This window comes from Balaenoptera ricei, chromosome 6, assembly GCF_028023285.1.
Source record: "Balaenoptera ricei isolate mBalRic1 chromosome 6, mBalRic1.hap2, whole genome shotgun sequence".
Lineage (NCBI taxonomy): Eukaryota > Metazoa > Chordata > Mammalia > Artiodactyla > Balaenopteridae > Balaenoptera > Balaenoptera ricei.
This window is the reverse complement of record NC_082644.1, coordinates 34734206-34748093: the sequence shown is the minus strand read 5'-3', so window position 1 is coordinate 34748093 and position 13888 is coordinate 34734206. Positions and strand designations below refer to the sequence as shown.

The following is a 13888-nucleotide window of genomic DNA, read 5'->3' as shown; positions in this document are numbered from 1 at the left end:
GAACTAAAGAGCAAACAAACAATATGAACAACACAATAAATGAAATTAAAAATACTCTAAAAGGAATCAATAGCAGAATAAGTGAGGCAGAAGAATGGATAAGTGATCTGAAAGAAAAAATAGTGGAAATAACTACTGCAGAGCAGAATAAAGAAAAAAGAATGAAAAGAATTGAGGACAGTCTCAGAGACCTCGGGGACAACATTAAACGCACCAACATTTGAATTATAGGGGCCCCAGAAGAAGAAGAGAAAAAGAAAGGGACTGAGAAAGTATTTTGAAGAGATTATAGTTGAAAACTTCCCTAATATGGGAAAGGAAAGAGTGAATCAAGTCCAGGAAGTGCAGAGAGTCCCATACAGGATAAATCCAAGGAGAAACATGCCAAGACACATATTAATCAAACTATCAAAAATTAAATACAAAGAAAAATATTAAAAGCAGCAAGGGAAAAGCAACAAATAATATACAAGGGAATCCCCATAAGGTTAACAGCTGATCTTTCAGCAGAAACTCTGCAAGCCAGAAGGGACTGGAAGGACATATTTAAAGTGATGAAAGGGAAAAACCTACAACCAAGATTACTCTATCGAGCAAGGATCTCATTCAGATTCGAAGGAGAAATTAAAATCTTTACAGACAAGCAAAAGCTAAGAGAATTCATCACCACCAAACCAGCTTTACAACAAATGCTAAAGAAAATTTTCTAGGCAGGAAACACAAGAGAAGGAAAAGACCTACAAAAACAAACCCAAAACAATTAAGAAAATGGTAATAGGAACATACATATTGATAATTACCTTAAATGTAAATGGATTAAATGCTCTAACCAGAAGACATAGACCAGCTGAATGGAAACAAAAACAAGATCCGTATATATGCTGTCTACAACAGACCCACTTCTGACCTAGGGATACATATAGACTGAAAGTGAGGGGATGGAAAAATATATTCCATGCAAATGGAAATCAAAAGAAAGCTGGAGTAGCAATTCTCACATCACACAAAATAGACTTTAAAATAAAGACTGTTACAAGACACAAGGAAGGACACTACATAATGATCAAGGGATCAATCCAAGAGAATAAATAACAATTGTAAATATTTATGCACCCAACATAGGAGCACCTCAATACATAAGGCAAATGCTAACAGCCATAAAAGGGGAAATCAACAATAACACAATAATAGTAGGGGACTTTTTAATACCCCACTTTCACCAATGGACAGATCATCCAAAATGAAAATAAAAATAGAAACACAAGCTTTAAATGACACATTAAACACGATGGACTTAATTGATATTTATAGGATATTCCATCCAAAAACAACAGAATACACTTTCTTTTCAAGAGCACATGGAACATTCTCCAGGATAGATCATATCTTGGCTCACAAATCAAGCCTTGGTAAATTTAGGAAAACTGAAATCATATCAAGTATCTTTTCTGACCACAACACTGTGAGACTAGATATCAATAACAGTAAAAAAAACTGTAAAAAATACAAACACATGGAGGCTAAACAATACACTACTAAATAACCAAGACATCAGTGAAGAAATCAAAGAGGAAATCAAAAAACACCTAGAAACAAATGACAATGAAAACACAGTGACACAAAACCAATGGGATGCAGCTAAAGCAGTTCTAAGAGGGAAGTTTATAGCAATACAATCCTACCTCAAGAGACAAGAAACATCTCAAATAAACCTAATCTTACACCTAAAGCAATTAGAGAAGAAGAACAAAAAAGACCCCAAGGTAGCAAAAGGAAAGAAAACGTAAAGATCAGATCAGAAATGGATGAAAAAGAAATGAAGGAAACAAGAGCAAAGATCAATAAAACTACAAGCTCGTTCTTTGAGAAGATAAAGAAAATTGATAAACCATTAGCCAGACTCATCAAGAAAAAAAGAGAGAAGACTCAAATCAATAGAATTAGAAATGAAAAAGGAGAAGTAACAACTGACACTGCAGAAATACAAAGGATCATGAGCGATTACTACAAGAAACTATATGCCAATAAAATGGACAACCTGGAAGAAATGGACAAATTCTTAGAAAAGCACAACCTTCTGAGACTGAACCAGGAAGAAATAGAAAATATAAACAGACCAATCACAAGCACTGAAATTGAAACTGTGATTAAAAAACTTCCAACAAACAAAAGCCCAGGACCAGAAGTCTTCCCAGACGAATTCTATCAAACATTTAGCGAAGAGCTAACACCTATCCTTCTCAAAATCTTTCAAAATATAGCAGAGGGAGGAACACTCCCAAACTCATTCTATGAGGCCACCATCACCCTGATACCAAAACCAGACAAAGATGTCACAAAGAAAGGAAACTACAGGCCAATATCACTGATGAACATGGATGCAAAAATCCTCAACAAGGGCTTCCCTGGTGGCGCAGTGGTTGAGAATCTGCCTGCCAATGCAGGGGACACGGGTTCGAGCCCTGGTCTGGGAAGATCCCACATGGCACGGAGCAACTGGGCCCGTGAGCCACAATTACTGAGCCTGCGCGTCTGGAGCCTGTGCTCCGCAACAAGAGAGGCCGCGATGGTGAGAGGCCCGCGCATCGCGATGAAGAGTGGTCCCCACTTGCCGCAACTAGAGAAAGCCCTCGCACAGAAACGAAGACCCAACACAGCCATAAATAAATAAATAAATAAATAAAAGAACGTGAATTTCTTAAAAAAAAAAAAAAAAAAAAAAAAAAATCCTCAACAAAATACTAGCAAACAGAATCCAACAGCACATTAAAAGGATCATACACAACGATCAATTGGGGTTTAACCCAGGAATGCAAGGATTCTTCAATATACACAAATCAATCAACGTGATACACACCATAGTCACAAACTGAAGGTAAAAACCATATGATAATCTCAATAGATGCAGAAAAAGCTTTCGACAAAATTCAACACCCATTTATGGTTAAAAACCCTCCAGAAAGTAGGCATAGAGGGAACTTACCTCAACATAATAAAGGCTATATATGACAAACCAACAGCCAACATCGTTCTCAATGGTGAAAAAGTGAAACCACTTCCTCTAAGATCAGGAAGAAGACACGATTACCCACTCTCACCACTATTATTCAACATAGTTTTGGAAGTTTCAGCCACAGCAATCAGAGAAGAAAAAGAAATAAAAGGAATCCAAATCAGAAAAGAGGAAGCAAAGCTGTCCCTGTCTGCAGATGACATGATACTATACGTAGAGAATCCTAAAGATGCTACCAGAAAACTACTAGAGCTAATCAATGAATTTGGTAAAGTAGCAGGATACAAAAGTAATGCACAGAAATCTCTTGCCTTCCTATACACTAATGATGAAAACATCTGAAAGAGAAATTAAGGAAACACTCCCATTTACCATTGCAACAAAAAGAATAAAATACCCAGGAATAAACCTACTTAGGGAGACAAAAGACCTGTATGCAGAAAACTATAAGACAGTGATGAAAGAAATTAAAGATGATACAGATGGAAAGATATACCATGTTCTTGGATTGGAAGAATCAACATTGTGAAAATGACTATACTACCCAAAGCAATCTACAGATTCAATGCAATCCCTATCAAACTACCAATGGCATTTTTCACAGAACTAGAACAAAAAATTTCACAATTTATATGGAAACACAAAAGACCCCAAATAGCCAAAGCAATCTTGAGAAAGAAAAATGGAGATGGAGGAATCAGGCTCCTGGACCTCAGAATATATTACAAAGCTACAGTTATCAAGACAGTATGGTACTGGCACAAAAACAGAAATGTAGATCAGTGGAACAGGATAGAAAGCCCAGAGATAAACCCATGCACATATGGTCACCTTATCTTTGATAAAGGAGGCAAGAATATACAATGGAGAAAAGGCAGCCTCTTCAATAAGTGGTGCTGGGAAAACTGGACAGCTACTTGTAAAAGAATGAAATTAGAACACTCCTAACACCATGCACAAGAATAAACTCAAAATAGATTAAAGACCTAAATGTAAGGCCAGACACTATAAAACTCTTAGAGGAAAACATAGGCAGAACACTCTATGACATAAATCACAGCAAGATCCTTTTTGACCCACCTCCTAGAGAAATGGAAATAAAAACAAAAATAAACAAATGGGACCTAATGAAACTTAAAAGCTTTTGCACAGCAAAGGAAACCATAAACAAGACCAAAAGACACCCCTCAGAATGGGGGAAAATATTTGCAAATGAAGCAACTGACAAAGGATTAATCTCCAAAACATACAAGCAACTCATGCAGCTCAATATCAAAAAAACAAAAAACCCAATCCAAAAATGGGCAGAAGACCTAAATAGACATTTCTCCAAAGAAGATATACAGATTGCCAACAGACACATGAAAGAATGCTCAACATCATTAATCATTAGAGAAATGTAAATCAAAACTACAATGAGGTATCACCTCACACCGGTCAGAATGGCCATCATCAAAAAATCTACAAGTAAATGCTGGAGCGGGTGTGGAGAAAAGGGAGCCCTCCTGCACTGTTGGTAGGAATGTAAATTCATACAGCCACTATGGAGAACAGTATGGAGGTTCCTTAAAAAACTAAAAATAGAACTACCATACAAACCAGCCATCCCACTACTGGGCCTGTACCCTGAGAAAACCATAATTCAAAAAGATTCATGTACCACAATGTTCATTGCAGCAGTATTTACAATAGCCAGGACATGGAAGCAACCTAAGTGTCCATCAACAGATGAATGGATAAAGAAGATGTGGCTCATATATACAATGGACTATTACTCAGCCATAAAAAGAAACAAAATTGAGTTATTTGTAGTGAGGTGGATGGACCTAGAGTCTGTCACACAGAGTGAAGTAAGTCAGAAAGAGAAAAACAAATACTGTATGCTAACACATATATATGGAATCTTAAAAAAAAAAAAAAAAAGGTTCTGAAGCACCTAGGGGCAGGACAGGAATAAAGACGCTGATGTAGAGAATGGACTTAAGGACACGAGGAGGGGGAAGGTTAAGTAAGGACAAAGTGAGAGAGTGGCATGGACATATATATACCACGAAATGTAAAATAGATAGCTAGTGGGAAGCAGCCGCATAGCACAGGGAGATCAGCTCAGTGCTTTGTGCCCACCTAGATGGGTGGGATAGGGAGCGTGGGAGGGAGATGCAAGAGGGTGGGGATATGGGGATATATGTATACATATAGCTGATTCACTTTGTTATACAGCAGAAACTAACACAACATTGTAAAGCAATCATACTCCAATAAAGATATTAAAAAAAAAAAAACACATAACTGCCACATGAACCATTTCGAAGCAACACAGAACTAAATGGCCACTGCTTTAAACTGAATTACCAAGATGAGGTAATCACAGTGAATGAGCAGGGAAAAGACAAACTCTCAAACATAAACAGATATAGAAGATAGATATCACCAGAGAGGGCTAATTGCTGTGCTGTTTTCTCAATAAAGAGAGAAAATGATTAGAAGATAAAAGGCAAATTTTTTTCCTTGACATGGGGAGAATAAGTAAACTCTCCAGATCTAAAAGCACACTTGTTGCAGAAAAAGCTGTTAAGAATATTCAACACGATTAATACAGCAGCCATGAACTCTCCATAAAAATACTACCATACAACAGAATCAACCAATTAGGAGTCAAATCAAAATAATGAACTCTGAAATGGAGACACTGTGATAAAAGGGTGCTGACTACTGTATCCATTTAATATAGAACAGATTCAAACAACTGTGGGATTATAATTACACAACAGGATGCTACACTATAAAAGAAGACATGGAGGGGAGGAAAGATGGGAAGAAGTATGCAAATGTCATCATTCATAGCAGAGAAGCCATATATACTATCAGAAATTGAAAAAATATATATTTGAAAGTCAGCAATTCTTTTTGTTGAACTCTAATTTCTCTTTTCTCCATTCAGTTCAGTTAAACTACATTTCATACGTACATGCAACTGGCAGTCCTCACCTTAAGTAAGCCTTCAAACACAGCCAGCATGACTAATGGTAGCACAATCCCTCACATGATGCAAGCTGAAGTTTACAGGGTCAGCTATAAAGTGGTCTTGCCAAAAAATGTTTAATCTGAATGTAATCAAGCCTTTAGATCTAACTTTGAGTTAAAAAAACAGAGAGTAAGTTAAGTGAGACTTCAAAAAATAAATCAGACAACACATAATATGGGACACTTTACAACACACCTGGCCCAGGCTTTTCAAAGTCAGTATCAGGGGAAAGAGGTGGAACGGGGGACTTTTCTAGATTAAAATAAACTAAAAAGACATAACTGTATGCGTTGCATGAAGTTTGATTGGATCTTGATTCAAATGTTTAAAGCAACCATAAAAACGTCTTGGGGATAATTGGAATGATTATAGATTTGATATTTGATTATTTTAGGAAATTACTGTTAAGTTTGTTAAGAACAAAAATGATACTATGTAGGAGAATATCCATATTTCAGGAGAGGCATGTTGAAATATCTGAGTGTAGTGTCATGATGTATGCAGCTTATATTCAATGGTTCAGGGGGAAATGCAAATATAGCAAAATGTTAATTACTGAACCTCAGTGGTATGTGTATGGGTGTTCATTGTACTTTGCTTTCCACTTTTCTGTGTGCTTGAAACTTTTCATAATAAAAAGTGGTGGAGGGACTTAGGTGATTCTCAAAAAATTAAATAATTAAATGAAAGCCCCCCCCCCTCCATTTCCCACTCCTTTTTGGATTAAAGAAAACAATTTATAAAGAAATGAGTAAATAAGTAGCATCTATAATATATACTTTATATAAAAAGTAATTCAATCTATGAATCTTTCTCCAATCCATCCATCTAAAAAGATGTCTGAAGTTATTGCCTAATGTCAATTATAGTAATTTTTAAAATTTTACCCTAATATTTTTCTTTTGTTTGAATTCTTTATAATGATCACACAGAATGACTTTTCTTTAAAAAAATATTTCAAAATATTGATTCTAGGTAGTGGGAATATGTAATATTATTACTGTCTTCTTTGTACATTTCTGTATTTAAATAACTCCCAATTTTTTAACTGAATTATTTTAGGAGTGAATGCAAGGAAGTAAAGACAGTATGTGTGCACAACTCTTTGAAAAGTCTGACTCTGAAAGGAACAGAGAAATGAGCACCCATGTGGATCAAGGGAGGGTTATTTTTGCTTGAGAAACCTAAACATGCTTTAAGCCAGTAGAGAGAGGTTGCTGACGCAGAATAGAGGAGAATAATAAAAGGAGCCGGGAGAAGGGGACATCCAGAAGTGGGGAACTGGACCTTCCACAGGAACAAGATGCTCCGTCCGTCATAGCAGAAAGGGGACATCATCTGATGGTTTCAATTTCCTCAATGAAGTAGCATAGGAGAGTGGAGGATGGGGGTGTGGGAGGTTTCAGGGTAAAAGAGAAAGTGGGAAGGAGTCATTTCTGTGACAAGGAAAGCAATCCCCCAGAAGAAACTAGCAGGTGGTACTAGAGCCGGTTGAGGCTTGTGATCATCAATTCAACGTCAACCCAGCCAGCCCGGAAGTGTTTTTTCTCCCAGGACAGTCAGAGCTGCTCAGTGCTGAAGGAAGGACGCAGAAGTTAGGCTGTGCAGGACAAGTACCAGCCAAGGCGGGAGCTGGAAAGGAGTCTTGTGGCTTCCAGCGCAGGGGCCCTCCTGCTGGACTAGGAGGGAAGGGATGCCTGAAGGGCGATGTGGCAGAAATGAGCTGGGTTGCAGCGCCGAGCGCGGACATCCTGCACAGGGACTGGAGTGGCTGGCAGGGTCACACTGAGCACACGACCCTAGGAGTGACCACGGGATGTGGGACAAGGCGGGCTGTGATGGTTCAGTGTGTGTATCCCAAAGTCCTGAAGGCTTATGCGAGTCTGGGTGGAGAGGAATACCAGGACTCCACTAAATGAGCCACAGAAGCTCAGGAGCCATTACAGAGAGTACAGAAAGTGAGTGCTGAGTCTGGACTCTCCACAGAGCAGGGGCAGTGGGAAGCTACGAGGACTCAACCCCACCTCCTGGCCACACCTGGGGTGTGACCAGGATCCAGCTCCTTTCCAGGGGCCAAATGGAACAGCATCTTCAGGAGAGAGCCGGTTTTCATCAGAGTAAGAGAAAATTAGGAGTTGTTTTTGTTCTTTAATATAGACTTCCAGCACCCACCACTGGAGACTCGGATTCAATAGCTTTAAAAAAAAAAAAACTCTCCAAGTGATTCACATTACCAAGCAAGTTTGGAAACCACTGTATTAAATGATCCTAAAGCCTTCGATTGCATAAAAGTAGACACACAGCAAATATGGAGCAAATACTTGTTGAACTGAATACAACTAAGTTTATATTTTTTATTAAGCATCATTAGTGAATCTTCGCATGTCATAGAGAATAGTATTAAAATAGCAACAAAAACAACAACTCCAGACTGCCTGCACAACCATCATGAATGTGATTCCGAAGAACCACTAGTGTCACCAAGTGGCCACAGATTCGTGCCTCTCCCTCTCACCCCAACAGGGTCTGACAGTCCAAGTCCTTCAAAGGCTCTCTCTGTCCAACCAGGTAAATTTAGCATCTCAACGACCTAAAACTAACAATAACTAAGACCACCCATCAGTCTTGTACCCCAACCAGACACAATCTACTCAAACTGGAAGAGAAAAAAACATCCCCTGAGCTACATTCCCGTAATCCTGCAAATTAGGTGACTACAGAAAGGTCCTTCCTTCTATCCTACAACACAACATTCTGTCCTCAAACAGCTAATGTTTGGATCAGATTTCCATAGTTTATTGTTATAACCAAATCACCCCAACCCTCTTCCCCTCAAAAACGTGCTCCTAAAGCATTTTGAGAGAGAGAATAAACAATGTTTTTTGAACAGGGCCCTCCAACTGTATATTACATTACGGAAATGTGAAATATTTACTTATAAGGTTATAAGGGGCTTTGCCTTGCTGAGACAAAAACTCAATTTCCTCCTTCCATCATGGAACTCAAAATTTTAAAGATGAAAAGGCTAGAGCATGAGATGTCTCATATAAATTCTTTCTGGTCGGACACTATCCTTCATCTTCCAAGCACTTAACCAGTGTTTACTGGTCCTGCTTCCAACAAGAAGACACATGTTTTTGGAGGCACTGACTGCCATGGTCAGTGAGCACACTACTTAGTCAAGAGCAGAAAGTAGAGACTTATCTTCAAACTTCAACTGACATAACTGTCAACACTCCCAAAAAGCCTATTAATAGCATTCTCTTGTTTTTTACGGTAGGTGTTTAAGTTTTCTTTTTCTTTCATTTGCTTGCATTGTATACTAAATGATCCACGTTTACGTATCTATTCATTCTAATTTCTTTGAGGGAGGGTTTCTATTCCCCATGGACGCCAGCAAGCATGCTGCAACACACTAATAGACCTTGTAAAGAATATCAATAGCCCTAGGAACACCAGAAAATATCCCAAATCCATCCCTTCCCTCCATATCCACTGCTACCCTCCACCCCAGTCCAAGCCACCACTAAAAATTATCTAGAATATTACAATCGATTCCTGGCTCCAATACCATCAGTTTTTCACCCACCCAAGAGCCAAAGAAATCTTGTTAATCATACAAACGATGCCGTGTCACTATCCATGCTAAAACCTTCCAAGGGACTTCAAATTGCATTTAGACTAAAATGAAAACTATTTATCATGGTCTCTCTACCTCCACCCCGGTCCCCCAATATCTGCTCTCAACACAGCAGCTACAGGGAGTTAGATCATGTTACTCCTTTGCTTGACACCTTCCAGAAGCTCCCTGAGAGCTTCCGCGGTGGCCACAAAGGCCCTACACAATCTAGAAATCCATTACCCTGGGACCCTACCTAGTACCATTCCCACCTAAACTCCTTACCCTTCCATGCTGGAATGTTCTTCCCCCATCTCCCTCACCTTACTCATGCCTTGGCTCAACTGTCACCTCCTTAATGAGGCTTCACTGATCACGCTGAGACTAAAAACTCTTCCCCATGCCCACAGTCCCTAACTCCCTTTCCTTATTTTTTTCTCCTGACCACACAGCTGCATCTGACTTAATATAAATTCTACCAGTTTATTTACTGATCGACTAGAAGGCTCCGGGTATGCTCCAGGAATATGGATGGATGCTCCATGACATATGGAACTTTGATCTGCTTTGTTCACTTCTGTATCGCAAATGCCTAGAACAGTGCCTGGCATATAACAGGGGCTTAGTAAATATTATTGAATGAATGAAGGAACTGATCCTGCCTTCCCTGCCTACCTCCACGTTGTCTTTCCTACCTTCTCCCACTTGCTCATTCTAGCCAGAATGACGTTCTCTCTGTTCCTCCAGCAGGCGAAGCTCGTGCCCACTTCAGCACATTTTCTTCTGTGTGTAATGCTCTATCCCCAACCATTCCACCCCAGGCACTCTCATAGCATACCTGAAATCACCTTGCTTATTCATGAGCCCACCTGTTTATTTTCTGTCTCTACCGCTGATATGGAATCTCCACAGCAGGAGCTTTGAGTTTTTCACAGCTGCTTCCCTGGTGCCAGTGATGGGCTTGGCACATAGTAGGTGCTTGGTAAATATCTGTTAGAGGTGGAACCAGCCAAGCTCATGTAGGTCTCAGCTTTTGCAAGTATAAAATAAAAAGAAGATACTCTAAGGTCTCTTTGGGCTCTTTATAAAATTCTGATTTTACATTCTTGCAGCACAGTATAGTTTACAAGGAGCCCTCACTTCTGACAGCTCGCGCAGAGATCTGGGAGGTAATTCACAGAGTTGTAATTATCCAGTTTCTGCATCTGAAAAAACTGCCGACTCTGAGACTGGCCCAAGAGGCACAGCTATTAAGTGGTGGAGCTGGGTCTAAATGCACAGCTCTTTCAATGCCTATACAACGAAAGCAGAATTAAACAGGATTTTCTAGTCTTTACAAATAGGTTCAAGGAACTACAAATTTGCTGGTATACTGCACATTCAACCAAAAAAGTATAGAATATGAATTTTTAATTGTTTTCCCCATTCTTCCATGAACATGCTGATAATCTGAGAATGAATGATCAAACAATGCGAATAAACTTATCCACTCAGGACTTTTCTGATGGCTGAACATCTTGATTTGTATAAAGAATAGTCACATTTGAAGAACACATTCAGATCACTTGTTCCGGCTCACCGGTACTTGTGAAAGCACTGGGAGGTAGCTCTACAAGCACAGCTGCGAGGAATGTCCTACAGCAGTAAGTGGCAGTGAGGTGTGCCCGCACTCACTGAGAGTTGAATGACTTTGCTAGGTTGTGGTTTGGTTTTCAGAACACTCCGAAGGTCCCGACCCTGTGAAAACGTGGTCCATGTGCCAAGCACACAGCCGCCCACATTGGCACGGGAGTCAGCAGTGAGGCTCCCCGCTCGCTGTTCCCGCCCGCCCGTTGACCAGGGCGCGGCCAAGGTGCACCGAGGGCAGGGGCAGCCCCGCCGCTCTCCCCGACACGGGGACCTCGGGGGTCGGGGCAGCTCCCGCCGGACAACGCGGCGCCGGAACGGGAAGGTCCCGGGGCAGGTCGCCGCGGAGCAGCCGGGGGCCCCCGCGGACCCCGCCCGGACCTCTGGCGCCCGCCTCACCGGTAGGTGGTCAGCAGCGCCTTGTTGACCAGCACGAGGAGGAAGGAGCAGGTCCCGTAGAAGAGTGCCGACAGTAGCTTGGCCACCCGGGAGGGCAGCCGCGCGGAGGCGGGGTCCGTACCCGAGCCCTCGGCCTGGCGGCCTGCCGTCATGTCCCACGGCTGCCAGTCTCGGCCGCACTCCGGCCCGCGCTGCCCCAGTTCCGTCCCCGCCCCCGGCCGGCGCGGGAGAGGGCGCGGCCGAAACAGGAAGGGCCACGGCGGGAACCCTCCAAGCCCGAGAGCCCTGCCGGGCGCCCCACGCTGCCGACGCGGGGGGAGCGGGTTCGGCTGGATTTCGTCCTCAAAAGAACCACTCTCTGTCTGTGTCTAAAAGGAGAACAGAAACGGGTCTGGGAGAGTTTAAAAACCCTACCTTCCTCCAAACGGCTGCCTTGGTGAGAAACGTTAAGACTTAGGGTTTGTTTTGCTTTCTTTTTTCCCAATATTTTTAACTTACAATTTACATACAATGAAATGCAATTTTACGAGTCCACAGTCGATGTTTTGACAAATGCATACACCCGTGTAACCACCCAAGTCAAAACACAGAACATTTCAATCACCCCAAAAAGTGCCCTTTGTGTCCCACTGGTCGACCCCCCCCCCATTTCATTCTGATTTCTATTACCCTAGGTTAGATTTGCCTTTTCAGAAAATTCATATAAATGAGCATGTACTCTTTCAAGGCTCTTTTCGCTTTCATTATTTTTGTGACTCACCCATGTTCGAGTCTTTTCATTGTTGAGTAGTACCACAATTTGTTTATCCATTCACTAGGTAGGTGGTGGGCATGTTTGGTTGTTTCCAGTTTAGGGCTATTGCCAAAAAATGCTTCCATGAACATTCGTGTACAAGTTTTTTGTGTGAACGTATATTTTCATTTATCTTCGGGAAATACCTAGGAGTGGAATGGCTAGGGGTATAGTGGGTGCAAAGTCTCCAGGCTGTTCTTGCCTCTGGGTCCTTTAAGGCAGGTTCTCCCCCTGCCCATTTCTTTTCTACATGGGTGCGTCTAAACATCAGGTTGTTGTTCATGTTAACTGAAGGAGGGCCTCCCAGAACTGCCTACTCTGACCAGAGTCTACCTGCTCTAGCATTTTTTCAATTAAATGTTTTCATTCTAAATAATTAATTTTAAAAATCTGAAATTTCAACTTTTTAGAAAAGCTAAAGATTTCAAGTTAAATAGATATTTGAGCCTAACTATATCAATGCCATGCAATGGTTTTCTATTGGAGTCACTGAACAACCAAAAACATTTTCAGTACTGATAAGAACTAAAGCAGAACTTCTGACAAATAATGAGCACTAAAAGAGCCAGAAAGGAAGAGTCTACATTACCCAAAACAGGAAAGGAACAAACACACATAAGACTGTTTAAAATAGAAAATAAATTCATATTCACGTTGAACCCAAAAATCTGAACATGGTAGTCATTTTGGTTAATTTCCTCAAAAAGATCAACTATGTTTCCAGTGAGTCTCCAAATAAGTTTTGGCTGCAAAACAGTCCTGCTTCGCCCCCACCCCACCCCACCCCACCCCCCACACACATGCTGCACAGCATGCAGGATCTTAGCTCCCAGACCAGGGATCAACCAGAGCCCCCTGCATTGGAAGCTCAAAGTCTTAACCACTGGACCACCAGGGAAGTCTAGGACTATTTTAAAGTCACTTTTAAAGACAGCCTTAATCATATTTGCATTTAATTTGCTTCTATATACATACTTCCAGGAACTTAAGTTACTGTCAAAATCTCATCCTTACTTTGTTTAAACCACAACTCACACTAAACAGTTGCTTCTGAAATTCTTTTGCACAAAGCCTGGACAGGCTGAACCTTGCCATTGCAAGTAAACAACTAAAGATCTACCAAAAATAACTAATAAAAAAATTAAATTTGCTTGACTCAGAAAAGTAATCAGGCCCTGAGTGGATTCTATGGGTTTGACCCCAGATTCAACACATCCTGGATACAAGTGAAATGAAATCCCAGTTGCTGATTACCCTAATATAAAGCCTGGGAGAGAGCTGGCAATAGTTTAATACTTTTTTACACCAGTATTTTTAACACTGTAATAATGAAACAGATGAGGAAGTTAAATGAATATCTATATTCTGAAAGGCCATAATTTTAAAGTAAGAAAAAGGAATTCACATGATGGT

At 40.8% G+C, this 13888-nt stretch overlaps 1 protein-coding gene across 3 annotated transcripts in view; it reads right to left on the bottom strand.

Moving 5' to 3' along the window:
• SLC35D2 (solute carrier family 35 member D2) overlaps positions 1–11914 on the bottom strand; it is a 66095-nt gene extending 54181 nt beyond the window's left edge. For all 3 annotated transcript variants that reach the window (XM_059926308.1, XM_059926309.1, XM_059926310.1), the window contains exon 1: positions 11683–11914. In XM_059926308.1, the coding sequence (XP_059782291.1) occupies positions 11683–11834 (152 nt within the window). In that variant the 5' untranslated portion in view covers positions 11835–11914. The remainder of the gene's footprint in view (positions 1–11682) is intronic.
• Positions 11915–13888: the final 1974 nt, after the last annotated feature.